Source organism: Mercenaria mercenaria, chromosome 12 (assembly GCF_021730395.1).
Source record: "Mercenaria mercenaria strain notata chromosome 12, MADL_Memer_1, whole genome shotgun sequence".
NCBI classification, from domain to species: Eukaryota; Metazoa; Mollusca; class Bivalvia; order Venerida; family Veneridae; genus Mercenaria; species Mercenaria mercenaria.
In genome coordinates, this window is record NC_069372.1 from 8036431 (window position 1) to 8061383 (window position 24953).

Below are 24953 nucleotides of genomic sequence, written 5' to 3' on the forward strand. Positions count from 1 at the left end.
CTGTTTCCAAAGTGAAAGGTACCGGTTGATAGAGAAAACAGTGGAGCAGGTTGATAGACATGTGTTATTGTCTAGATATCCTTGAAAAAGAAAAAAAGTAAGAAAAACTCACATTTTCAGTTTTGGCTGCCATTTTGTTTCGGTGGTAAGGAGTAGATCGAATACCCCCCTTGTTTCTTTCTCTGAGACGTAGAGATGACATGTAACATTGTAGAGCATCAACAGGTCTGTTCTGTTCCATGCACTGTCCTAGTAAATTCAGTGCTGTTTCTCTGTGTCCAAGGTTGCGCTCTGTTGTAATAACCCACTCAAGTTTGTTCAGTGCTTGTTGCTGTTCCTGGGGTCTCTGTAGGAAACTGTATGTCTTGTATTGTAGAAAGTAAAGGTATGGAAGTGAGTCTACTACAGCACAGTCCATCCAATCATCATCTTGACCTCTATGTAGCAGGTCCTCTTGTGTTGACCTAAACATTTCATACTGAAGTTCATGTGGTACACAGTTTATTTCCGAAGTGAAAAATTTTACACAAAATGCAACAATATATTTTAAAGCCTCTACACCATATTGGCTAGAAGGTCGATCAAATCCACTCTTATTGTAAGGTCTATAGACATTGTAGCAGTAACATATAGGCTCGGTAACTTCTATTTCATATTGTTCTTCTATATGAGAAAGAATTAAAGCAGCTATTTCTGCATTGCCTACACAGTACATTATAGATGCAAGTTTTAATCTGCTTGAAGCAACATCTGAGTCTAGTCCAGCTTCAATCCATGTAAGTGCTTGAGGAGAAACTGTGTTGTTAATTTGAATGTTCTGTGAGGCAATCAGAGATCCTATTGAGGTACAAAGTAGAGGTACTAGAAGTCTGAATGCTGTTTTTTCTAACATGTCACCAGCTCTGTAGTATCTTTTTAGTTGTATCACTTTCTTTAATAGTGTTTCTAAACTTTCATCTCCTCTCTCCTCTATGTTTAAAACACCTTTAGCTAAAAGATATAATAAACCGCCCGTTACAGACATTGTGCACTCATCTGGCTGTGGTATATCATGATGTACTTCATTTATGGTATTGAGCTTAATCTGAAGTCTTTCACCAAGGTCATCAGTCGGAATTCCAAATAGAGAAATGCCATAAAATGGTATCACAGTTGACATTCTTTCAAGTAACTGCTGTTTGACTTCAGCAGAAAATTTTCCTGCCATTAAATTGTTTTCGTGATCAATGAAATGGGGACAGTGTTCTTTTAATAAACAATTGTTCAGTGTAAATAGACAGTAATTTAAACAGTTTAATGTATTACACTCCTTCCATACACATGAAGGTTTACTTGCTATACAGTGAAATAAAACAGTTTTACACATGAAACTTGAAATGTAACTTTCATTGTCAAGATTTTCAACATTAATGTATGTTTTAAGAATCATTTTCATTAAGATGTAACATTTTATCTGAGTAATATTCAAATTGAACATCAAGCAGCGTTCAGCTAATGAGGTAGAAAGTCTCCATTCAAAGGCTACATTTTCACTTGCTCTGCTGCCAACACCAACAACAAAACACTTTGTTGATTTTGCATATTTTTTCATTTCTGCTGTTGGCCATGTATGTGTTTCTTGCTGGTGTAGCCAATCTCTTGATGTTTGGGGCCATGATTTACAAGGCAATGCGAATACATAGTCACTTGCAGAAAAACCTGGTTTTTCAGCTTTTGCTAGAGATGGTCCTTGTCGCTGCTGTCCTTCTACCATTGCAGTATCAATTATTGTGTTCTTCACCAAGATCCGTCCATGTGTATCACTTACAAAGTAATTATCTGTTTCAACTGTATCAGGAAGTGGAGCATCATTCCTAAGTATCTGTAGAAGACAATAACCAGGTGGTGTTGTTTCATTCTGAATCATCAAGAGGTTATGTTTACCTAGAGTCCATTCAGACCAGTCCTGTATCACAATGTGATCATCTGTAGAGATTAGTGTGTCAGTATCTGATTGCAGTCCTATTGTTGTGGTGCCTTCTGATTGACTGCCTAAATTATAAACAGTATGTTGTTTACCATTTACTCTTAATTTGATTGTCCACATAGTTTCTTCCAGTAAAGCTGTCCTCCTCCTCTTCATCACAATATTATCATTTACTCCAATATCATCCAGGACCTCAGACAGTCTCATGGATATATTGTGATAGTAATCTGGTGTATGAAACATCCTGAAATATAATTTTAAACATGACAGATTCATAAAACATATTCATGATTGTGTGATGTAACTTTCATTTTTTATGCCCCAGATTTGTATATATGATATTTTTTTACATTTTCTAATTTGAGCAGTATTTATGCCCCCAAAGAGAGGCATATAGTTTTTGAACCGTCTGTCTGTCTGTCGGTCTATCCGCAATTTTCGTGTTCGGTCCATATCTTTGTCATCGATGGATGGATTTTCAAATAACTTGGCATGAATGTGTACCACAGTAAGAAGACGTGTCGCGCGCAAGACTCAGGTCCGTAGCTCAAAGGTCAAGGTCACACTTAGACATTAAAGGATAGTGCATTGATGGGCGTGTCCGGTCCATATCTTTGTCATCGATGGATGGACTTTCAAATAACTTGGCATGAATGTGTACCACAGTAAGACAACGTGTCATGCGCAAGACCCAGGTCCGTAGCTCAAAGGTCAAGGTCACACTTAGACATTAAAGGATAGTGCATTGATGGGCGTGTCCGGTCCATATCTTTGTCATCGATGGATGGATTTTCAAATAACTTGGCATGAATGTGTACCACAGTAAGACGACGTGTCGCGCGCAAGACTCAGGTCCGTAGCTCAAAGGGCAAGGTCACACTTAGACATTAAATGATAGTGCATTGATGGGCGTGTCCGGTCCATATCTTTGTCATCGACGGATGGATTTTCAAATAACTTGGCATGAATGTGTACCACAGTAAGACGACATGTCACACGCAAGACCCAGGTCCGTAGCTCAAAGGTCAAGGTCACACTTAGACGTTAAAGGTCATTTTTCATGATAGTGCATTGATGGGCATGTCCGGTCCATATCTTTGTCATTCATGCATGGATTTTAAAATAACTTTGCATGAATGTGTGACACAGTAAGACGACGTGTCGCGCGCAAGACCCAGCTCCGTAGGTCAAAGGTCCTAAACTCTAACATCGGCCATAACTATTCATTCAAAGTGCCATCGGGGGCATGTGTCATCCTATGGAGACAGCTCTTGTTAATATAACAATTACTAAAATGTGAGAAGTTGATCAAAATAAAAAAAAATAGATAACTGACCTGGTAAATTTACAGAAAACTAAATTTTAAATGTCTACGTAGTTGGTGATTATATTTTTTCCAAATAATATAACTTCCTCTTTTGATTTCAAAGGCTTATTTTTCAAGGGAGGTAACTCTGATGTCATTGTATGGTATATGATGACCATTTGCATTCAGTCCCTTACATTAATAATAACCTATATAGTGATTTATATTAAATGTCTTTCCTATAATTATGTATGTTTACTTTTACATTTTTTAATTTGAGCAGTTTTTAATAAAATAAGTACTAAAATGTGACAAGAAGTTGATAAAGATAAGAAAATAGAATAACTGACCTGGTAAATTTACAGAAAACTAAAATTTTAATGTCTGCGTAGTTGGTGATATTTAGTTATATATTTTTTCCAAACTATAACTTCCTCTTTTGGTTTCAAAAACTTATTTTTCAAAGGAAGTAACTCTGATAGCAATGTATTGTATCTGATGACTATTTGCATTCAGTCCCTTACATTAGTGATCCATATGAAATGTCTTTCCTATTAGTAATATTCTTTTTGTATGTTTACTTTTATAGTTTCCCTGTACATCAACAGCTTTCTCTGAAACCACCAAACCATCCATTGCCTTCTGAAACAGTGCTAAACCCAACACAAACAAACAAACTCTTAGTGAACAATATTTCACTATGCTGAAACAAAAAATGGTCTTTCCTGTAGACTACACTTTGACGAAATTCCAACTGGCCACCTAGTTTTTATACGCCTAAAGGGACGTATTATGTTATGGTCTCGGTGTCCGTCTGTCCGTCCGTCCGTCCGTTAGCAATTTCGTGTCCGTTCTGTAACTCTTGAACCCCTTGAAGGATTTCAAAGAAACTTGACACAAATGTTCACCACACTGAGATGACATGCAGAGCGCATGTTTTGGATGTCTCATTTCAAGGTCAAGGTCACACTTAGGGGTCAAAGGTCATATGAGTGTGTTTCGTGTCCGCTCTGTAACTCTTGAACTACTTGAAGGATTTCAAAGAAACTTGGCACAAGTGTTCACCACACTGAGACGACGTGCAGAGCGCTTGTTTCGGATGACTAGCTTCAAGGTCAAGGTCACACTTAGGAGTAAAAGGTCATATATGACTTTGCTGTGTACGCTCTGTAACTCTTGAACTACTTGAAGGATTTCAAAGAAACTTGGCACAAATGTTCACCACACTGAGGCGACTTGCAGAGCGCATGTTTTGGATGGCTCACTTCAAGGTCAAGGTCACACTTACGGGTCAAAGGTCATATATGACTTTGCTTTGTGTATATTGTTATGCATTGCAGTGCTCTTATTTTTATTTGGCAGATCCCTTTTTGTTCTCTTACAAAAATGTTTTTTGAATTACTTCCCTTTTTTATACGCCCGTTTGAAAAACGGGACGTATTATGGGAACGCCCCTGGCGGGCGGGCGGGCGGCGTCCACAGACCTTGTCCGGAGCATATCTTCTACATGCATGGAGGGATTTTGATGAAACTTGGCACAGTTGTTCACCATCATGAGACGGAGTGTCATGCACAAAAACCAGGTCCCTAGGTCTAAGGTCAAGGTCACACTTAGAGGTCAAAGGTCAAATTCAAGAATGACTTTGTCCGGAGCATATCTTCTTCATGCATGGAGGGATTTTGATGAAAGTTGGCACAATTGTTCATCATCATGAGACGGAGTGTCATGCACAAAAACCAGGTCCCTAGGTCTAAGGTCAAGGTCACACTTAGAGGCCAAAGGATACAAGAATGAAAAATTCAAGAATGACTTTGTCCAGAGCATATCTTCTTCATGCATGGAATGATTTTGATGTAGCTTGGCACAGTTGTTCACCATAATGAGAGGGAGTGTCATGCGCAAGAACCAGGTCCCTAGGTCTTAAGATCAAGGTCACACTTAGAGGTCAAAGGATACAAGAATGAAAACTTTGTCTGGAGCATATCTTCTTCATGCATGAAAGGACTTTGATGTAGCTTGGCACAATTGTTCACCATCATGAGGCGGAGTGTCAAGTGCAAGAACCAGGTCCCTAGGGGTAAGGTCAAGGTCACACTTAGAGATCAATGATACAAGAATGAAAACTTTGTCCGGAGCATTTCTTCTTCATGCATTGAGGGATTTTGATACAACTTGGCACAAATGTTCACAAGCATGAGACGGAGTGTCCTGCGCAAGAACTAGGTCCCTAGGTCAAGGTCAAGGTCACACTTAGAGGCCAAAGGTCAGATACAAGAATGACTTTGTTCGGAGCATTTCTACTTCATGCATGGAGGGATTTTGATGTAACTTGGCACAATTGTACACCATCATGAGATGGAGTGTCATGCTCTGGTCCCTTCTTTTGAATTACTTCCCTTTGCTGTTACTATAAATAGCTTATATTGTAACTTTTTCATTACAAGTCGTAAGGAAAAATCGAGACCACTTTTCTGTAGTTCAACATGCATGTTACATCCAATTCTGAGGTGTATTTTGAGTTATCTCTACCTGGTAAGGATTTTTGTGTGGACTTTTTTTTTTTAATTTTTTTTTGATTTTTTGTTTAATTTTTTTTTTTTTTTTTTTTTTTTCTCTCTTTAAAGATTAACTTCCCTTAGTTTTTACTATAAATAACTTACATTGTAACTTTTTTATAATTGAGCGTAGGGAAAAACCAAGACCACTTTTCTGTGGTACAACATTGATGTTACTTTCAAATTTTGGGTGTATTTTAAGGTATCTCTACCTGGTAAGGATTTTTTTTGTGGACTTAGAAAAATAAAATATAATAATTTCTAAAAAAAAACCAACAAAACATTGTAAACAACTAGAAAATCAAAATACCATTTGCAAATACAGGTGCTAGTGTAAAGAAATTTGCTGTGACGGGAGTATATTGTGACATTCTGGCACTCTTGTTGTTACTATAAATAGCTTATTTTGAAACTTTTTTATTATTGGCAGTAGGGAAAAACCGAGACCACTTTTCTGTGGTACAACATGGATGGTACATCCAATTTTTAGATGTATTTTGACATAACTTTACCTGGTTAGAATTTCTTTTTGGACTTAGAATTTTTATTTTTGGAATTTTTAGCTCGACTATTCAAAGAATAGTCTAGCTATTCTACTCACCCTGGCGTCGGCGTCGGCATCAGCGTCAGCATCACACCTTGGTTAAGTTTTTGCATGCAAGTACATACAGCCATCAATTAAAGGCATATAGCTTTGAAACTTATTTTTTCTTTTTCTAGGTCAATTACCAACCTCTCTGGGTCAAGCCCCATAACTCTGACATGTATTTTGAGCAAATTATGCCCCCTTTTGGACTTAGAAAATTTTGGTTAAAGTTTTACATGCAAGTTACTATCTCCAAAACTAATGCAGATATTGATTTGAAACTTCACATGTGTCTTCGGGGTTATAAAACTAGTTGATAGCAGCAAGTCCCATAACTCTGACTTTCATTTTGGCCAAATTATGCCCCCTTTTGGACTTAAAAAATTCTGGTTAAAGATTTGCGTGCAAGTACATACAGCTATTTCTAAAAGGCATATAGATTTGAAACTTATTTTTTCTTTTTCTAGATCAATTACCAACCTCACTGGGTCAAGACCCATAACTCTGACATGTATTTTGAGCAAATTATGCCCCCTTTTAGACTTAGAAAATTTTGGTTAAGTTTTACATGCAAGTTACTATCTCCAAAACTAATGCATATATTTATTTGAAACTTCACATGTGTCTTCGGGGTTATAAATCTAGTTGATAGCAGCAAGTCCGATAACTCTGACCTTCATTTTGGCCAAATTATGCCCCCTTTTGGACTTAGAAAATTCTGGTTAAAGTTTTGCATGCAAGTACATACAGCTATTTCTAAAAGGCATATAGATTTGAAACTTATTTTTTTCTTTTTCTAGATCAATTACCAGCCTCACTGGGTCAAGTCCCATAACTCTGGTCAAATTATGCCCCCTGTGGACTTAGAAAATCCTGGTTAAAGTTTTGCGTGCATGTACATACAGCTATTACTTAAAGGCATATAGATTTTAGAAACTTTTTTGTTTCATTTTCTAGATCAATTATCAACCTCATTTGGTCAAGTCCCGTAACTCTGACATGTATTTTGGGCAAATTATGCCCCCATTTGGACTTCAAAACTAATGCAGATATTGAATTGAAACTTCACGTGTGCCTTCGGGGTTATAAAACTAGTTGATAGCACCAAGTCCCATAACTCTGATATGCATTTTGGTCAAAGTATGTCCCCTTTTGAACTTAAAACTCTTTTGATATTTTAACATTTTGGGTAATATTTTCCTGCTTTTGGGACAATATTTCAAATAGTCGAGCTTGGCTGTCTTACGGACAGCTCTTGCTATATGACTGACCATATTCAGCATATGTTTTCTGGGCTAATAAGTAAAAAATAAGAATAATTTCTACTGTCATGTAATTAAAACATTCTGATTGGTTAATAGTTTAGACTATTTACTAGCAAGTCGTTCGATAAATGTACTGGTGATTTTTTGTCATGTTATATGTAAACACTCTGTATTGTGTTTTTCCAGGACATGATGGTCAACCCAGGTGGCAAGAAGGAAGAAAGTGATTTGGAATCTGTTAGCAATGATCCTATACACACAAAGGTCAAACAGCTTCTCAAAGCTACTGCAAAATGTGAGTAGAATCTGAGAGGAATATTGCTCAAGATTTGATGAAATTACAGTTTTTGGTATGCCTGTAAATATTCTGTGGAAAGTATGGCTTGTGTTTTTTAAATAAATACAAACTGACAAAAACAAAAATCTGTTTAACACAATGTGGTATTAAGAATTTGTATTGTTATGTGTCCAGACTTCTTTCATTAACATTTATGACCCAGTTTTATAAATTGTTCAATTAAAAAACCTAAAAAATTGAAAGGCAAGCTGTAAGTTTTTCCATAACCACTTTTCTTACCTGATATTACAGAAAGCTTATAGTAATTCTTTTCTTATTCATTTTAAACATTTAATGATGCTTTTTCAATCAATAAATCTCTTGCATGAACAAAGCACCAGAATCCAGCGTCCATAAACAAAAATGACACCAGGATGTTTAGAGACATAGTTACAAGTGTCATGCATTCAGATAAAAAGTATTGTCTGTAGCATAACAGTATTTAATATTTATATAAATTTTTTTTTACTGAAGTGTATGATAAAAGGGTCATTGCAACAGTAGATTGATATGGGATGTTGCATTGGGCTCTTCTGGATTTTACCAGACCGGATCAAACACAGTGCTTGCTTGCCTTGGATAATCCAGGTCAGGCAAAATCCAGTCAAGCTAGATACAGCATCCCTGATCTATATGTACTCTTATAATGACCCTTTTCTACTGATTTGCTTGATTTGTGATTGTCTGTTTTGTTTATTGTATCCAGAATTATGTTGCTTTAAGGTAGTTCTGCACGTTTGGATCAAAATTTTTTCTACAATGTAGAATTTGATTAAACTCTGATTTTTCAAAACTTCAGAATATACCTAGAAAATTCAGCAAATAAAAAAGACAGGGTCGTGTGCTTGATTTTTAGCTCGACTATTCGAAGAATAAGTAGAGCTATCCTACTCACCACGGCATCGGTGTCGGCGTCGGCGTCACACCTTGGGTTAAGTTTTTCGTACCAGTCAACATTTTGACAAAGTCTTTTGAGATAAAGCTTTGAAACTTTCAACACTTGTTTACCATCATCATGGCCAGTTATAGGCAAGAGCACATAACTCCATCAAGGATTTTGGCTGAATTATGGCCCCTTTTGACTTAGAAATCTTGGTTAAGTTTTTCGTACTAGTTCATATTTTGACAAAGTCTTTTGAGATAAAGCTTTTAAACTTTCAACACTTGTTTACCATCACCATGTCCAGTTATAGGCAAGAGCACATAACTCCATCAAGGATTTTGGCTGAATTATGGCCCTTTTTGACTTAGAAATCTGGGTTAATATTTCGTACCAGTTCATATTTTGACAAAGTCTTTTGAGATAAAGCTTTGAAACTTTCAACACCTGTTTACCATCACCATGTCCAGTTATAGGCAAGAGTACATAACTCCATCAAGGATTTTGGCTGAATTATGGCCCTTTTTGACTTAGAAATCTGGGTTAATATTTCGTACCAGTTCATATTTTGACAAAGTCTTTTTGAGATAAAGCTTTGAAACTTTCAACACTTGTTTACCATCATCATGGCCAGTTATAGGCAAGAGCACATAACTCCATCAAGGATTTTGGCTGAATTATGGCCCCTTTTGACTTAGAAATCTTGGTTAAGTTTTTTGTACTAGTTCATATTTTGACAAAGTCTTTTGAGATAAAGCTTTGAAACTTTCAACACTTGTTTACCATCACCATGTCCAGTTATAGGCAAGAGCACATAACTCCATCAAGGATTTTGGCTGAATTATGGCCCTTTTTGACTTAGAAATCTGGGTTAATATTTCGTACCAGTTCATATTTTGACAAAATCTTTTGAGATAAAGCTTTGAAACTTTCAACACTTGTTTACCATCACCATGTCCAGTTATAGGCAAGAGTACATAACTCCATCAAGGATTTTGGCTGAATTATGGCCCCTTTTGACTTAGAAATCTTGGTTAAGTTTTTCGTACCAGTTCATATTTTTTGTAAAGTGTTTGACATATGGCTTTGAAACTTTTATCACTTGTTTAATATAATAGTCTCTATCTGTAGGAAAGAGAACATAACTCTGTCATCTATTTTGGCTGAATTATGGCCCTTTTTGGACTTTGAAATTGGTTCTGTTTTCATACAAGTCCATGTTTTGTCAAAACTATTTGACATATGGCTTTTAAACTTTGACACTTGTTTATCATTATGATTTCCATCTGTAGGCAAGAGTACATAACTATTTTGACTGAATTATGGCCCTTTTTGGACTTTGAAATTGGCTCATATATTGCCATTTAGTGCAAGACTTATCGAAATCAAAGTAATACAGGAACATTGTTTGTCTAATCTATTTATTTCTTTTGTCTGAATATCCGTGGAAATATTTTGACCCCATTCTTCAATCAATTCTCCGAATAGTCGAGCGCGCTGTCATCAGACAGCTCTTGTTTGCTAGAGTGGTTTAAAAAATTCGGACCTCACGCAATTTTTCATAATGGGAATCTATGGGAAAATAGCAACTTGCATAACATTTTCGCGAATAGAAAATTTTCCACAATGTAGATTTTAAGGAAACTTCTCACAGTCGTAAATAAACATATGGCCTATAATATAGTGAAATAAAATTTGTAGGTCCATGTGCTTATTTCTGAGATATTTGGCCATGATTAAAGTGAACCGCCTTTTTGATGCTTATTTTAAGACATAATTTTGAATTATTTAACGTGTCAGATGTTTTAATATCATATTTTAACTTTAGAAAGATAGAGACTGTTACAATTTAATAAATTTATTCACAGTTTGCCTTTATTTCATAAATTGATTTTCATTTCTGTAAGCTGAATCCAGGCTTTATTCTACGTTTTCCGGATAAATGACGTTACGCCATCACTTCCGGTTTATCAAACGTGCAGATCTACCTTAATTCAGATGTTATAGAAAGTTTTTGATGCATGTTAAATTTGGTTTTTGCATGGTCATTTTTCTGTGAAGGATTACATATCTTTGTACTAGCACGTAGGCTTATTAGTTGAAAAGTTACCAGTATCTTACAAATGTCTGCAGATGATGCATACTGGTTTATGGGTGGTAGGCAAACTGGTGAGTGACAGTTCAGCCGCTAAACTGACTTTTTCAGACTATCAAACTTAAAACAAGCTTGGTTGTTCCAGGATAGGGGTCCGTTCACTTTACATCCAGTCCGGAGATGTATGGACATACATTTAGCTTAAATACATATTGCTTCTTACATTTTGTTTTATTTTATCACTTTTGCAATCTTAAAGCAAATTAAAGCGGATGAGAAAAGAATTGTTTGTAGAAATAGTTTGTTTTTTTCTATAGATAACAAAATTTTTAATAGAATGTGGAAAATCAGCACATCAAATGATGCAAAATATATACATGTAATATATATTGCCACATATTTTTATTGTGTTATATATGTTGCAAAATACATTTTCATGTACATATGTGTTGATAAATAGACTGATTTCTGTTTAGCTTCGCAGAGAATAGTTACAGACTATAAGCCATCAGGTAGATTTTGTTGGGCAATTTAATTTTGCAATAGGCCAATATTTTTCACCTTTACTTTCTTGTTAGATGAGAAATTGCAGTAGCCACTCAGTATTAGTGTTTTATAGAATAGCCTTTTCATGTGTATGTGTTTATAAATAGATTGATTTCTGTTTAGCTTCACAGAGCATAGTTACAGACTATAAGCCATCAGGTAGATTTCTGTTGCTGGGCAATTTTAATTTTACAATAGGCCGATATTTTTCACCTATATTTTCTTGTTAGATGAGAATTGCAGTAGCCACTCAGTATTAGTGTTTTATAGAATAGCGGTGGCCGCATTTATAGCCTGTGTTTTATGTTTTATCCCCATGTGTATACATTGTGTGTTTTGGTTGCTATAGTTACCAGTTGAGTCTTTGTCAACTCTTTCTTTCCTGTCACAACATAAATTGTGCTCTTTAAGTCCAAATTGTCTAATGTGGAGGTTTGAATTTAAGGTTATGGTCACAAGATTTTAGAAAAAAGAATTTTTGTCAACACAGTTTTTTTGTTACTTTAAAGAAGTCACATTTATTAATCAGTATTGTTATACCCCCACCAAACATGTTTGAGGGGGGTATATAGGAGTCAGTTTTGTCGCGTCCCGTCCATCCCGTCCCGTCGCGTCCCGAAATCTATTATCTCAGTTATTACCAAATGGATTTGATTCAAACTTAAAATACATGTTCCACCTTATTACCCACATCATGTGACACAAGGTGCGTAACTCTTGACACCAAGTTTTCATGAATTATGTCCCCTTTTACTTAGAATTTAAGGTTAATTTTGTTGTATTTTCACTATATCTCAGTTATTACTAAATGGATTTGATTCAAACTTAAAATAGATGTTCCACCTCATCACCCACATCATGTGACATAAGGTGCATAACTCTGACACCATTTTTTTTATGAATTATGCCCCTTTTTTACTTAGAATTTAAGGTTGATTTTGATGTATTTTCACTTTATCTCAGTTACTACTGAATGGATTTGATTCAAACTTAAAATAGATGTTCCACCTCATCACCCACATCATGTGCCCACATCATGTGACACAAGGTGCATAACTCTGACACCAAGTTTTCATGAATTATGTCCCCTTTTACTTAGAATTTAAGGTTAATTTTGTTGTATTTTCACTATATCTCAGTTATTACTAAATGGATTTGATTCAAACTTAAAATAGTTGTTCCACCTCATCACCCAGATGATGTGACATAAGGTGCGTAACTCTGACATAAATTTTTTATGAATTATGTCCCCTTTTACTTTAAATTTAAGGTTGATTTTGATGTATTTTCACTATATCTCAATTATTACAAAATGGATTTGATTCAAACTTAAAATAGTTGTTCCACCTCATCACCCACATCATGTGACACAAGGTGCATAACTCTGACACCAATTTTTCATAAATTATGCCTCTTTTTACTTAGAATTTAAGGTTAATTTTGATGTATTAAATTCCAGGAATTAGTCTATTTTTAGGAATCTATTTTTAGATTTTCAATATTTTAGGTATTTTTCTAACTTTTTTATTATAAGTCCTATGTAAAAAGTAAAAAAAATTTTCCGTGGTAACATGGGTCGGTAAGACACTTTTTAGCTCACCTGTCACAAAGTGACAAGGTGAGCTTTTGTGATCGCGCGGTGTCCGTCGTCCGTCGTCCGTCAGTCCGTCCGTGCGTCCGTCCGTCCGTAAACTTTTGCTTGTGACCACTCTAGAGGTCACATTTTTCATGGGATCTTTATGAAAATTGGTCAGAATGTTCATCTTGATGATATCTAGGTCAAGTTCGAAACTGGGTCACCTGCGGTCAAAAACTAGGTCAGTAGGTCTAAAAATAGAAAAACCTTGTGACCACTCTAGAGGTCACATTTTTCATGGGATCTTCATGAAAGTTAATCAGAATGTTCATCTTGATGATATCTAGGTCAAGTTCGAAACTGGGTCACGTGCGGTCAAAAACTAGGTCAGTAGGTCTAAAAATAGAAAAACCTTGTGACCACTCTAGAGGTCACATTTTTCATGGGATCTTCATGAAAATTAATCAGAATGTTCATCTTGATAATATCTAGGTCAAGGTCGAAACTGGGTCATGTGCGGTCAAAAACTAGGTCAGTAGGTCTAAAAATAGAAAAACCTTGTGACCACTCTAAAGGTCACATTTTTCATGGGATCTTTATGAAAGTTGGTCAGAATGTTCACCTTGATGATATCTAGGTCAAGTTCAAAACTGGGTCACGTGCCTTCAAAAACTAGGTCAGTAGGTCTAAAAATAGAAAAACCTTGTGAGCTCTCTAGAGGCCATATATTTCACAAGATCTTCATGAAAATTGGTCAGAACGTTCACCTTGATAATATCTAGGTCAAGTTCGAAACTCGGTCACGTGCCATCAAAAACTAGGTCAGTAGGTCAAATAATAGAAAAACCTTGTGACCTCTCTAAAGGCCATATTTTTCATGGGATCTGTATGAAAGTTGGTCTGAATGTTCATCTTGATGATATCTAGGTCAGATTCGAAACTGGATCACGTGCTGTCAAAAACTAGGTCAGTAGGTCTAAAAATAGAAAAACCTTGTGACCTCTCTAGAGGCCATATATTTCATGACATCTTCATGAAAATTGGTCAGAACGTTCACCTTGATGATATCTAGGTCAAGTTCGAAAGTGGGTCACGTGCCATCAAAAACTAAGTCAGTAGGTCAAATAATAGAAAAACCTTGTCAGCTCTCTAGAGGCCATATTTTTCATGGGATCTGTATGAAAGTTAATCTGAATGTTCATCTTGATGATATCTAGGTCAAGTTCGAAAGTGGGTCATGTGCCGTCAAAAACTAGGTCAGTAGGTCAAATAATAGAAAAACCTTGTGACCTCTCTAAAGGCCATATTTTTCATTGGATCTGTATGAAAATTGGTCAGAATGTTCATCTTGATGATATCTAGGTCAATTTCGAAACAGGGTCATGTGCGGTCAAAAACTAGGTCAGTAGGTCTAAAAATAGAAAAACCTTTTGACCTCTCTAGAGGCCATACTTGTGAATAGATCTCCATAAAAATGGTCAGAATGTTCACCTTGATGATATCTAGATCAAGTTGGAAACTGGGTCACATGCCATAAAAAAACTAGGTCAGTAGGTCAAATAATTAAAAACCTTGTGACCTCTCTAGAGGCCATACTTTTCATGGGATCTGTATGAAAGTTGGTCTGAATGTTCATCTTGATGATATCTAGGTCAAATTTGAAACTGAGTAAACTGTGGTCAAAAACTAGGTCCATAGGTCTAAAATTATTAAAATCTTTTGACCTCTCTAGAGGCCATATTTTTCAATGGATCTTCATGAAAATTGATCTGAATGTTCACCTTGATGATATCTAGGTCAGTTTCGAAACTGGGTCATGTGCGGTCAAAAACTAGGCCAGTAGGTATAAAAATAGAAAAACCTTGTGACCTCTCTAGAGGCCATATTTTTCATGAGATCTTCATGAAAATTAGTGAGAATGTTCACCTTGATGATATCTAGGTAAAGTTAAAAACAGGGTCACGTACCTTCAAAAACTAGGTCAATAGGTCAAATAATAGAAAAACCTAAAGACCATATTTTTCAGTGGATCTTCATGAAAATTAGTCAGAATTTTTATCTTGATAATATCTAGGTCAAGTTCAAAACTGGGTCACATGAGCTCAAAAACTAGGTCACTATATCAAATAATAGAAAAAACGACGTCATACTCAAAACTGGGTCATGTGGGAAGAGGTGAGCGATTCAGGACCATCATGGTCCTCTTGTTTGTATTCACTTTTAGTGTATCTCTAATATTAGAGATTTAATATATTTACTAGTATTACTATACTAGTATTATACTAGTATTACTTTTATGTGGAAGCCCAGGATGAAGTACTCCAAAGTATTTTTAAGATTCCTTATGGTTGCCATTCTTCTGTGACAAGACCGTATGGTGGGGGTATGAGTCACTCCTGTGACAGTTCTAGTTACTAAATGGATTTGATTCAAACTTAAAATAGTTGTTCCACCTCATCACCCAGATGATGTGACATAAGGTGCTTAACTCTGACATAAATTTTTTATGAATTATGTCCCCTTTTACTTTAAATTTAAGGTTGATTTTGATGTATTTTCACCATATCTCAATTATTACAAAATGGATTTGATTCAAACTTAAAATAGATGTTCCACCTCATCACCCACATCATGTGACACAAAGTGCACAACTCTGACACCAATTTTTCATGAATTATGCCCCTTTTTACTTAGAATTTAAGGTTAATTTTGATGTATTTTCACTATATCTCAATTACTACTGAATGGATTTGATTCAGACTTAAAATAGATGTTCCACTTCATCACCCACATCATGTGACACAAGGTGCATAACTCTGACACCAATTTTTCATGAATTATGCCCCTTTTTACTTAGAATTTAAGGTAAATTTTGATGTAATTTCGCTATATCTCAGTTACTACTGAATGGATTTGATCCAGACTTAAAATAGATGTTCCACCTCATCACCCACATCATGTGACACAAGGTGCATAACTCTGACACTAATTTTTCTTGATTTGTTTCCCCTTTTACCTAGAATTTAAGGTTAATTTTGATGTATTTTCACTATATCTCATTCTGATTGGCTTAGAGCCAAAGGGAAGTAACCTTTTTAGCTCACCTGTCACAAAGTGACAAGGTGAGCTTTTGTGATCGCGCGGTGTCCGTCGTCCGTCGTCCGTCCGTCCGTCCGTGCGTGCGTCCGTAAACTTTTGCTTGTGACCACTCTAGAGGTCACAGTTTTCATGGGATCTTTATGAAAGTTGGTCAGAATGTTCACCTTGATGATATCTAGGTCAAGTTCGAAACTGGGTCACGTGCCATCAAAAACTAGGTCAGTAGGTCTAAAAATAGAAAAACCTTGTGACCTCTCTAGAGGCCATGTATTTCATGAGATCTTCATGAAAATTGGTCAGAACATTCATCTTGATGATATCTAGGTCAAGTTCGAAACTGGGTCACGTGCCTTCAAAAACTAGGTCAGTAGGTCAAATAATAGAAAAACCTTGTGACCTTTCTAGAGGCCATATTTTTCATGGGATCTGTATGAAAGTTGGTCTGAATGTTCATCTTGATGATATCTAGGTCAAATTCGAAACTGGGTCACGTGCGGTCCAAAACTAGGTCAGTAGGTCTAAAAATAGAAAAACCTTGTGACCTCTCTAGAGGCCATATATTTCACAAGATCTTCATGAAAATTGGTCAGAATGTTCACCTTGATGATATCTAGGTCAAGTTCAAAACTGGGTCACGTGTCTTCAAAAAGTAGGTCAGTAGGTCAAATAATAGAAAATCCTTGTGACCTCTCTAAAGGCCATATTTTTCATGGGATCTGTATGAAAGTTGGTCTGAATGTTCATCTTGATGATATCTAGGTCAAGTTCGAAACTGGGTCACTTCCCTTCTAAAACTAGGTCAGTAGGTCAAATAATAGAAAAACCTTGTGACCTCTCTAATGGCCATATTTTTCATGAGATCTTCATGAAAATTGGTCTGAATGTTCACCTTGATGATATCTAGGTCAGTTTCGAAAGTGGGTCACGTGTCTTCAAAAAGTAGGCCAGTAGGTCAAATAATAGAAAAACCTTGTGACCTCTGTAGAGGCCATATTTTTCATGGGATCTGTATGAAACTTGGTCTGAATGTTCATCTTGATGATATCTAGGTCAAGTTTGAAAGTGGGTCACGTGCCCTCAAAAACTAGGTCAGTAGGTCAAATAATTGAAAAACCTTGTGACCTCTCTAAAGGCCATATTTTTCATGGGATCTGTATGAAAATTGGTCTGAATGTTCATCTTGATGATATCTAGGTCAAGTTCGAAACAGGGTCACGTGCGGTCAAAACCTAGGTCAGTAGGTCTAAAAATAGAAAAACCTTGTGACCTCTCTAGAGGCCATACTTGTGAATGGATCTCCATAAAAATTGGTCAGAATGTTCATCTTGATGATATCTAGGTCAAGTTTGAAACTGGGTCACGTGCCATAAAAAACTAGGTCAATAGGTCAAATAATAGAAAAACCTTGTGACCTCTCTAGAGACCATATTTTTCTATAGTTTATATGCAAAACTGGGTCACATGAGCTCAAAAACTAGGTCACTATGTCAAATAATAGAAAAAACGATGTCATATTCAAAACTGGGTCATGTGGGAAGAGGTGAGCGATTCAGGACCATCATGGTCCTCTTGTTTAACTTTTGTACTGAGTTTCTTCCCCTTAAATTCCAGGAATTAGTCTATTTTTAGAAATCCTATTTTTAGATTTTCAGTATTTTAGGTATTTTTCTAACTTTTTTATTATAAGTCCTATGTAGAAAGTAAAAACATTTTTCTGTGGTAACATGGGTCAGTAAGACCCTTTTTAGCTCATCTGATTTTTTGAAAAAAAATGATGAGTTATTGTCATCACTTGAGCGGTTGTTGGCGTCGGCGTCGGCGTCGGCGTTGCCTGGTTAAGTTTTATGTTTAGGTCAGCTTTTCTCCTAAACTATCAAAGCTATTGCTTTGAAACTTAGAAGACTTGTTCACCATCATAAGCTGACCCTGTATAGCAAGAAACATAACTCCATCTTGCTTTTTCCAAGATTTATGGCCCCTTTTGTACTTAGAAAATATTAGATTTCTTGGTTAAGTTTTATGTTTAGGTCAACTTTTCTCCTAAACTATCAAAGCTATTGCTTTGAAACTTGGAATACTTGTTCACCATCATAAGCAGACCCTGTACATCAAGAAACATAACTCCATCTTGCTTTTTGCAAGAATTATTGCCCCTTTTGGACTTAAAAAATCAGTTTTCTTGGTTAAGTTTTATGTTTAGGTCAGCTTTTATCATAAACTATCAAAGCTATTGCTTTAAAACTTGCAACACTTGTTCACCATCATAAGCTGACCCTGTACAGCAAGAAACATAACTCCATCCTGCTTTTTGCAAGATTTATGGCCCCTTTTGGACTTAGAAAATATCAGATTTCTTGGTTAAGTTTTATGTTTAGGTCAACTTTTTCTCTTAAACTATCAAAGCTTTTGCTTTGAAACTTGCAACACTTGTTCACCATCATAAGCTGACCCTGTACAGCAAGCAACATAACTCCATCCTGCTTTTTGCAATAATTATTGCCCCTTTTGGACTTAGAAAATCATTTTCTTGGTTGAGTATTATGTTTAAGGCAACTTTTCTCATAAACTATCAAAGCTATTGCTTTAAAACCTGCAACAGTTTTTCACAATCATAAGTGGACACTGTACATCAAGAAACATAACTCTATCCTGCTTTTTGCAAGAATGATGGCCCTTTTTAGAAAATCATGGGTAGGACAATATTTCTATTATACAAAAAAATCAGATGAGCGTCAGCACCCGCATGGCGGTGCTCTTGTTTGTATTCGCTTTTAGTGTATCTCTAATATTAGAGATTTAATATATTTACTTGTATTACTTTACTAGTATTATACTAGTATTACTTATATGTGGAAGCCCAAGATGAAGTACTCCAAAGTATTTTTAAGATTCCTTATGGTTTCCATTCTTCTGTGACAAGACCGTATGGTGGGGGTATGAGTCACTCCTGTGACAGTTCTAGTTAGAATAGAAGTGCACTGCTCTATATTTTAGACTTTTGTTTTACTTTAGTTAGATGTGTAAATTGTTCTTGCATGACCTTTTCAAAACGGCATTTGGTATTATACATTGAGCACTTTTGTTTGGCAAAGGGTAAGCTAGAGTAGTTTTATGGTCAATGAACCTTTATGTCTTTGAACTTCAAAATATTAGAATAAATAATTTTCAGTTGCTTGAAACAGATAGGGGACCGTTTCAAATCGGGTGGTTCAACTCAGGTGCATACATGTGATGAAAATAATGCACGGAGGGGAACCTGGGGTCTTCCTCCACCATCAAAGCTGGAAAGTCCCCATATGACCGATAATTGTATCAGTACAATATTAAACCCAGCAAAATGAATAAATAAAAGAAAACAGATAGCTTAAATTTTGATTCTAGATGACTTCAAGTTCAAAGTCATTTAATCCTCCACCTCTGATTCTTGTGAATAAGTTGTCAGTTACATGCAGAGAATAACTATCTTAGTTCTGGTAGTGAATTCATGAACATGGTTGTAGGTTAACTCTTCAACATAAGATATCTGAAATATTGTTGAAAATTGGCACTAAATCCAAAACAAACAATAGGTGCAGCTTCATGCTTATTGCGATTATTTTTCTTGTTTTGGTTGTTTTTTGAACATGTATTTTGTAGTCAGTAGATTACGTTCCTTTACAACATGTTGAATTATTTTAATTATACTTGATTAGAAATTTTATTCAAACTTTTAATTAAGGAAAAGTGAATTTTTTAGCTCGACTATTCGAAGAATAGTCTAGCTATTCTACTCACCCTGGCGTCGGCGTCGGCGTCACACCTTGGTTAAGTTTTTGCATGCAAGTACATACAGCTATCATTTAAAGGCATATAGCTTTGAAACTTATTTATTCTTTTTCTAGGTCAATTACCTACCTCTCTGGGTCAAGTCCCATAACTCTGACATGTATTTTGAGCAAATTATGCCCCCTTTTGGACTTAGAAAATTTGGTTAAAGTTTTACATGCAAGTTACTATCTCAAAACTAATGCAGATATTGAATTGAAACTTCACATGTGTCTTCGGGGTTATAAAACTAGTTGATAGCACCAAGTCCATAACTCTGACCTTCTATTTTGGCCAAATTATGCCCCCTTTTGGACTTAGAAAATTCTGGTTAAAGTTTGCGTGCAAGTACATACAGCTATTACTAAAAGGCATATAGATTTGAAACTTAATTTTTTTCTTTTTTCTAGATCAATTACCTACCTCACTGGGTCAAGTCCCATAACTCTGACATGTATTTTGAGCAAATTATGCCCCCTTTTGGACTTAGAAAATTCTGGTTAAAGTTTTACATGCAAGTTACTATCTCCAAAACTAATGCAGATATTGAATTGAAACTTCACATGTGTCTTTGGGGTTATAAAACTAGTTGATAGCACCAAGTCCCGTAACTCTGACCTTCATTTTGGCCAAATTATGCCCCCTTTTGGACTTAGAAAATTCTGGTTAAAGTTTTGCGTGGAAGTACATACAGCTATTACTAAAAGGCATATAGATTTGAAACTTATTTTTTTCTTTTTCTAGATCAATTACCTTCCTCACTGGGTCAAGCCCCATAACTCTGACATGTATTTTGGCCAAATTATGCCCCCTTTTGGACTTAGAAAATTCTGGTTAAAGTTTTGCGTGCAAGTACATACAGCTATTACTAAAAGGCATATAGATTTGAAACTTTTTTTTTCTTTTCTAGGTCAATTACCTACCTCACTGGGTCAAGTCCCATAACTCTGACACGTATTTTGGGCAAATTATACCCCCTTTTGGACTTAGAAAATTCTGGTTAAAGTTTTACATGCAAGTAACTATCTCCAAAACTACTACAGATATTAAATTGAAACTTCACATATGTCTTCGGGTTATAAAACTAGTTGATAGCACCAAGTCCCATAACTCTGACATGTATTTTGGGCAAATTATGCCCCCTTTTGGACTTAGAAAATCCTGGTTAAAGTTTTGCGTGCAAGTACATACAGCTATTACCAAAAGGCATATAGCTTTGAAACTTATTTATTCTTTTTCAAGGTCAATTACCAACCTCACTGGGTCAAGTTCCATAACTCTTAACATGTATTTTGAGCAAATTATGCCCCCTTTTGGACTTAGAAAATTCTGGTTAAAGTTTAACATGCAAGTTACTATCCCCAAAACTAATGCAGATATTGAATTGAAACTTAACATGTTTCTTCGGGTTATAAAACTAGTTGATAACATCAAGTCCCATAACTCTGATATGTATTTTAGTCAAATTATGTCCCCTTTCGAACTTAAAACTCTTTTGATATTTAACATTTTGGGTAATAATTTCCTGCTTCTGTGACAATATTTCGAATAGTCGAGCTTGGCTGTCTTACGGACAGCTCTTGTTTATCTAATTGTTTAGTCATTCTAGATTTTTGCCATAGAATTCTTATTTTGAATTTTTGAACGGCTTAAAACAGTTTGAATTAATAGGAGACATGGTATTACCCCTTATTACCACACATCCTTAAATCAGATTTACTCTACAAAGATAGAACTGATATTTTTCATTATATAACAAATAAAGTGTTATACCATTCTATACAACAAGCACAATTTAGGCTTCTCAGGTGTGTTTGCAGTAGAAAGGTTTCATTATTGCTGCATTTCACTGTTTATTTTGCATTTTCGTTATAGACAAGCCGAAATCGGACTACAAAACGAAACAACATGTGAGAATTTCCCCGCAGCCAGTACAGTATCAGGATGACGACAAGGGAGATGACTCTGATGATACTCTTTGTTCAGACAAACACACTACAGTTTCTTCATACAGGTTAGACTAAAAAAATTGTTAAAATATTATAAAGAGCAGACCATGTCATCTCGGAACTGTTTAAAATAAAAAATTGTTCGTTGCTGAGGCAACAGAATAAGTATTATTCTGTTATTGTAGAAGAAATTTAGTGTTAGAAACTTTGTAACAAACATCCTAAATCCATAGCAGTTTTGATCCATATGCAGCATTCACCAGATTAAAAGCAGCAAATAGAATAGAGAATCTATATGTAGGAAATTTAGCTACCATGTTACCTGTAGGTAGAAAATTTAAGTAGAATTTTGATGTTTTTCCATGTGATCTTGCATTTATATGTGAATTACAGTATATTACTGGTATGTAGAATGTATTTTTATGCCCCCAAAGGGAGGCATATTAGTTTTCAACTGTCCGTCCGTTAGTTAGTTAGTTTTGTTCGTTCGTCACAACGTTAACTTTTTGCATGAAGGCACTTTACTCGCGAACCACTGCACCCAGGACCTTCAAACTTCTCATGCTGATAGCACTTATTGAGTACACCACCCCTCCTGATTTTGGGGTCACCTTGACAAAGGTCAAGGTCACAGGGGCCAACGTTAACTTTTTGCATGAAGGCACTTTACTCACGAACCACTGCACCCAGGACCTTCAAACTTCACATGCTGATAGTACTTATTGAGTACACCACCCCTACTGACATTGGGGTTACCAGGTCAAAGGTCAAGGTCACAGGGGCCAACGTAAACTTTTTGCATGAAGGCACTTTACTCGCGAACCACTGCACCCAGGACCTTCAAGCTTCACGTGCTGATAGTACTTATTGAGTACACCACCCCTACTGACTTTGGGGTCACCAGGTCAAAGGTCAAGGTCACAGAGGCCAACATTATCTTTTTGCATCAAGGCACTTTACTCGCGAACCACTTCACCCAGGACCTTCAAACTTTACATGCTGATAATACTTTATGAGTACAGCAACCATACTGACTTTGGGGTCACCGGGTCAAAGGTCAAGGTCACAGGGGCCAACGTTAACTTTTTGCATGAAGGCACTTTACATGCGAACCACTTCACCCAGGACCTTCAAACTTCACATGCTGATAGTACTTATTGAGTACACCACCCCTATTGACTTTGGGGTCACCAGGTCAAAGGTCAAGGTGCTGTGGGGGCATTTGTCACCATTAGTGACAGCTCTTGTTACAAGTAGATTTGAAGAAAAAGCATTGACAGTTACGTAAAAGCAGTAATCAATGTGAAGATATTGCTACTCGTCACACTGAAGGGTCATAATGGTCGCCATAGTTGCTGTGTATTTACATTCTCCCTATTTTATCCACTGAGAATTTTGACGACTGCAAAGTAAAGACACCAAAATTACAACAATGCCGATAAGTTATAATGTGCCACTGTTTTGATGATGCCCACGTGTAGTTTAGAACGTTCCTTAAATAATGTTGTAGTTGCTTTGACTGGTGAGTAACTATATGACTGTGTAATAAAAATACCTGGTTAATGAATGGACAGCAAATATCATGTAAACAATAAAATTTAGTTAAAAGTGACATTTGAAACATGACAAGTAACTGAAATACGAAATTTGTTTAGATTGATTTTTAGCTCACCTGTCACAAAGTGACAAGGTGAGCTTTTGTGATCGCGCGGCGTCCGTCGTCCGTCGTCCGTGCGTGCGTGCGTGCGTGCGTCCGTAAACTTTTGCTTGTGACCACTCTAGAGGTCACATTTTTCATGGGATCTTTATGAAAGTTGGTCAGAATGTTCACCTTGATGATATCTAGGTCAAGTTCGAAACTGGGTCACGTGCCATCAAAAACTAGGTCAGTAGGTGTAAAAATAGAAAAACCTTGTGACCTCTCTAGAGGCCATATTTCTCAATGGATCTTCATGAAAATTGGTCAGAATGTTCACCTTGATGATATCTAGGTCAAGTTCGAAACTGGGTCACATGGGGGTAAAAACTAGGTCAGTCGATCTAAAAATAGAAAAACCTTGTGACCTCTCTAGAGGCCATATTTTTCATGAGACAAGGTGAGCTTTTGTGATCGCGCGGCGTCCGTCGTCCGTCGTCCGTGCGTGCGTGCGTGCATGCGTGCGTGCGTCCGTAAACTTTTGCTTGTGACCACTCTAGAGGTCACATTTTTCATGGGATCTTTATGAAAGTTGGTCAGAATGTTCACCTTGATGATATCTAGGTCAAGTTCGAAACTGGGTCACGTGCCATCAAAAACTAGGTCAGTAGGTCTAAAAATAGAAAAACCTTGTGACCTCTCTAGAGGCCATATATTTCACAAGATCTTCATTAAAATTGGTCAGAATGTTCACCTTGATGATATCTAGGTCAAGTTCGAAACTGGGTCATGTGGGATCAAAAACTAGGTCAGTAGGTCTAAAAATAGAAAAACCTTGTGACCTCTCTAGAGGCCATATTTTTCATGAGATCTTCATGAATATTGGTCAGAATGTTCACCTTGATGATATCTAGGTCAAGTTCGAAACTGGGTCACGTGGGGTCAAAAACTAGGTAATTAGGTCTTAAAATAGAAAAACCTTTTGACCTCTCTAGAGGCCATATTTCTCAATGGATCTTCCTGAAAATTGGTCAGAATGTTCACCTTGATGATATCTAGGTCAAGTTCGAAACTGGGTCACATTGGGGTAAAAACTAGGTCAGTAGATCTAAAAATAGAAAAACCTTGTGACCTCTCTAGAGGCCATATTTTTCATGAGATCTTCATGAATTATGGTCAGAATGTTCACCTTGATGATATCTAGGTCAAGTTTGAAACTGGGTCATGTTTGATCAAAAACTAGGTCAGTAGGTCTAAAAATAGAAAAACCTTGTGACCTCTCTAGAGGCCATATATTTCAATGGATCTTCATGAAAATTGGTCAGAATGTTCACCTTGATGATATCTAGGTC

The 24953-nt window shown here is 36.3% G+C and overlaps 1 protein-coding gene across 26 annotated transcripts in view; it reads left to right on the top strand.

The window, feature by feature from the left end:
- Positions 1–24953, top strand: part of LOC123534684 (trichohyalin-like) — a 155211-nt gene that overhangs the window by 39911 nt on the left and 90347 nt on the right. For 25 of the 26 annotated variants that reach the window (XM_053519111.1, XM_053519110.1, XM_053519112.1 and 22 more), the window contains 3 exons: positions 7866–7974; positions 11468–11503; positions 21892–22030. In XM_053519111.1, coding sequence (XP_053375086.1) covers positions 7866–7974; positions 11468–11503; positions 21892–22030 — 284 coding nt within the window. The remainder of the gene's footprint in view (positions 1–7865; positions 7975–11467; positions 11504–21891; positions 22031–24953) is intronic. The other variant, XM_053519117.1, reaches the window with a different exon arrangement.